Here is a 2500-nt window from a genome sequence, read left to right as displayed (position 1 = left end):
GATGATGATGATGATGATGATGATGATGATGGGTGTCTTATGGAGGTGAGCTGATGAAGGTGTGATGATGATGATGATGATGATGATGATGATGATGATGATGATGATGATGATGATGATGATGATGATGATGGGTTTTGTTTCTGGTTTCCCGCCAAAAGAAATACTTTGCTCCATCTTCCTCTCTGATTCTCATCTTCGCTGACTGTTAGAAGTGTGTGTGTGTGTGTGTATATGTGTGTGTGTGTGCACGTAAGACTCCAGTGAGTCTAGCCATATCTCCTCTTGACGATGAGCTGGCCTCATGTTTCTGCTCTTTCCATGTCATAGACTGACCAGGTGAATCCAGGTGAAAGATATGATCCCTTATTGATCCCACTTGTTAAATCCACTTCAATCAGTGTAGATGAAGGGGAGGAGACATGTAGATGAAAGGGAGGAGACATGTAGATGAAGGGGAGGAGACATGTAGATGAAGGGGAGGAGAAATGTAGATTAAGGGGAGGGGACATGTAGCTGAAGGGGAGGAGGCATGTAGATTCCCGGGACCACCCATACGTAGAATGTATGCACACATGACTGTAAGTCGCTTTGGATAAAAGCGTCAGCTAAATGGCATATATTATTATTATTATTATTATAGATGAAGGGGAGGAGACATGTATATGAAGGGGAGGAGACATGTATATGAAGGGGAGGAGACATGTAGATGAAGGGGAGGAGACATGTAGATGAAGGGGAGGAGACATGTAGATGAAGGGGAGGAGACATGTTGAATTAGGATGTGTAAGCCTTGAGACAATTGAGACATGGATTGTGTGTGTTCAGAGGGTGAATGGACAAGTCAAAGGATGTAAAGTGCCTTTTGAACAGGGTGTGGTAGTAGGTGCCAGGCGCACCGGTTTGAGTCAAGAACTGCAACGCTGCTGGGGTTTTCATGCTCAACAGTTTTCCGTGTGTATCAAGAACGGTCCACCACCCAAAAGCACAACCAGCCAACTTGACACAACTGTGGGAAGTTTGGGAGTCGACATGGACCAGCATCCCTGTGGAACGCTTTAGACACCTTGTAGAGTCAACATGGACCAGCATCCCTGTGGAACGCTTTAGACACCTTGTAGAGTCAACATGGGCCAGCATCCCTGTGGAACACTTTAGACACCTTGTAGAGTCAACATGGACCAGCATCCCTGTGGAACGCTTTAGACACCTTGTAGAGTCAACATGGACCAGCATCCCTGTGGAACGCTTTAGAAACCTTGTAGAGTCAACATGGGCCAGCATCCCTGTGGAACGCTTTAGAAACCTTGTAGAGTCAACATGGACCAGCATCCCTGTGGAACGCTTTCGACACCTTGTAGAGTCAACATGGGCCAGCATCCCTGTGGAACGCTTTCAACACCTTGTAGAGTCAACATGGACCAGCATCCCTGTGGAACGCTTTAGACACCTTGTAGAGTCAACATGGACCAGCATCCCTGTGGAACGCTTTAGACACCTTGTAGAGTCAACATGGACCAGCATCCCTGTGGAACGCTTTAGAAACCTTGTAGAGTCAACATGGGCCAGCATCCCTGTGGAACGCTTTAGACACCTTGTAGAGTCAACATGGGCCAGCATCCCTGTGGAACGCTTTAGACACCTTGTAGAGTCAACATGGACCAGCATCCCTGTGGAACGCTTTAGACACCTTGTAGAGTCAACATGGACCAGCATCCCTGTGGAACGCTTTAGACACCTTGTAGAGTCAACATGGACCAGCATCCCTGTGGAACGCTTTAGACACCTTGTAGAGTCAACATGGACCAGCATCCCTGTGGAACGCTTTAGAAACCTTGTAGAGTCAACATGGGCCAGCATCCCTGTGGAACGCTTTAGACACCTTGTAGAGTCAACATGGGCCAGCATCCCTGTGGAACGCTTTAGACACCTTGTAGAGTCGACATGGGCCAGCATCCCTGTGGAACGCTTTCCACACCTTGTAGAGTCAACATGGACCAGCATCCCTGTGGAACGCTTTAGACACCTTGTAGAGTCAACATGGGCCAGCATCCCTGTGGAACGCTTTAGACACCTTGTAGACTCAACATGGGCCAGCATCCCTGTGGAACGCTTTAGACACCTTGTAGAGTCGACATGGACCAGCATCCCTGTGGAACGCTTTAGACACCTTGTAGAGTCAACATGGGGCCAGCATCTCTGAGGGCAAAAAGGACTTAATATTAGGGGTGTGGTCCTTCTGTAGCACAGTTGGTAGAGCATGGCGCTTGTAACGCCAGGGTAGTGGGTTCGATTCCCGGGACCACCCATATTTAGGAAGGTGTTCTTAATGTGTTGTACACTCAGTGTATACTGTTGTTTCATCTGTAGTTCTAGCACACACACACGCACACACACACGCACACACACACACACACTGTTATATTGTGTTGTTTCCTGTATGTTTTAACACACACACACACACACACACACACACACACCCTGTTATATCGTGTTGTTT

At 47.7% G+C, this 2500-nt stretch overlaps 2 protein-coding genes across 12 annotated transcripts in view; one reads left to right on the top strand and one right to left on the bottom strand.

Moving 5' to 3' along the window:
- The window catches only part of LOC118381542 (CUB and sushi domain-containing protein 2-like), a 1147246-nt gene that overhangs the window by 630895 nt on the left and 513851 nt on the right, over positions 1 to 2500 (top strand).
- On the bottom strand, positions 1031 to 2195 carry LOC127910059 (uncharacterized). 11 transcript variants are annotated; one of them, XR_008073828.1, is made up of 5 exons: positions 2171 to 2195; positions 1835 to 2074; positions 1547 to 1786; positions 1355 to 1498; positions 1031 to 1210 (listed from the first exon to the last, which is right to left on the bottom strand). XR_008073828.1 is itself a non-coding variant. In XM_052473073.1 (3 exons), exons 1-3 carry the CDS (start codon positions 2146 to 2148, stop codon positions 1396 to 1398), a joined length of 657 nt encoding a protein of 218 aa, XP_052329033.1. In that variant the 5' UTR covers positions 2149 to 2160; the 3' UTR covers positions 1313 to 1395. The 11 variants fall into 11 exon arrangements, 1 of the variants encoding a protein (XP_052329033.1); XR_008073826.1 differs by lacking the exon at positions 2171 to 2195 and having other exon boundaries at positions 1835 to 2160; XR_008073829.1 differs by lacking the exon at positions 2171 to 2195 and having other exon boundaries at positions 1031 to 1162; positions 1835 to 2160.

The sequence above is a fragment of the Oncorhynchus keta genome, chromosome 20, assembly GCF_023373465.1.
Source record: "Oncorhynchus keta strain PuntledgeMale-10-30-2019 chromosome 20, Oket_V2, whole genome shotgun sequence".
Taxonomy (NCBI): Eukaryota; Metazoa; Chordata; class Actinopteri; order Salmoniformes; family Salmonidae; genus Oncorhynchus; species Oncorhynchus keta.
Note: the sequence above shows the minus strand (reverse complement) of the source record. Positions and strands in the feature narration are given on the sequence as shown.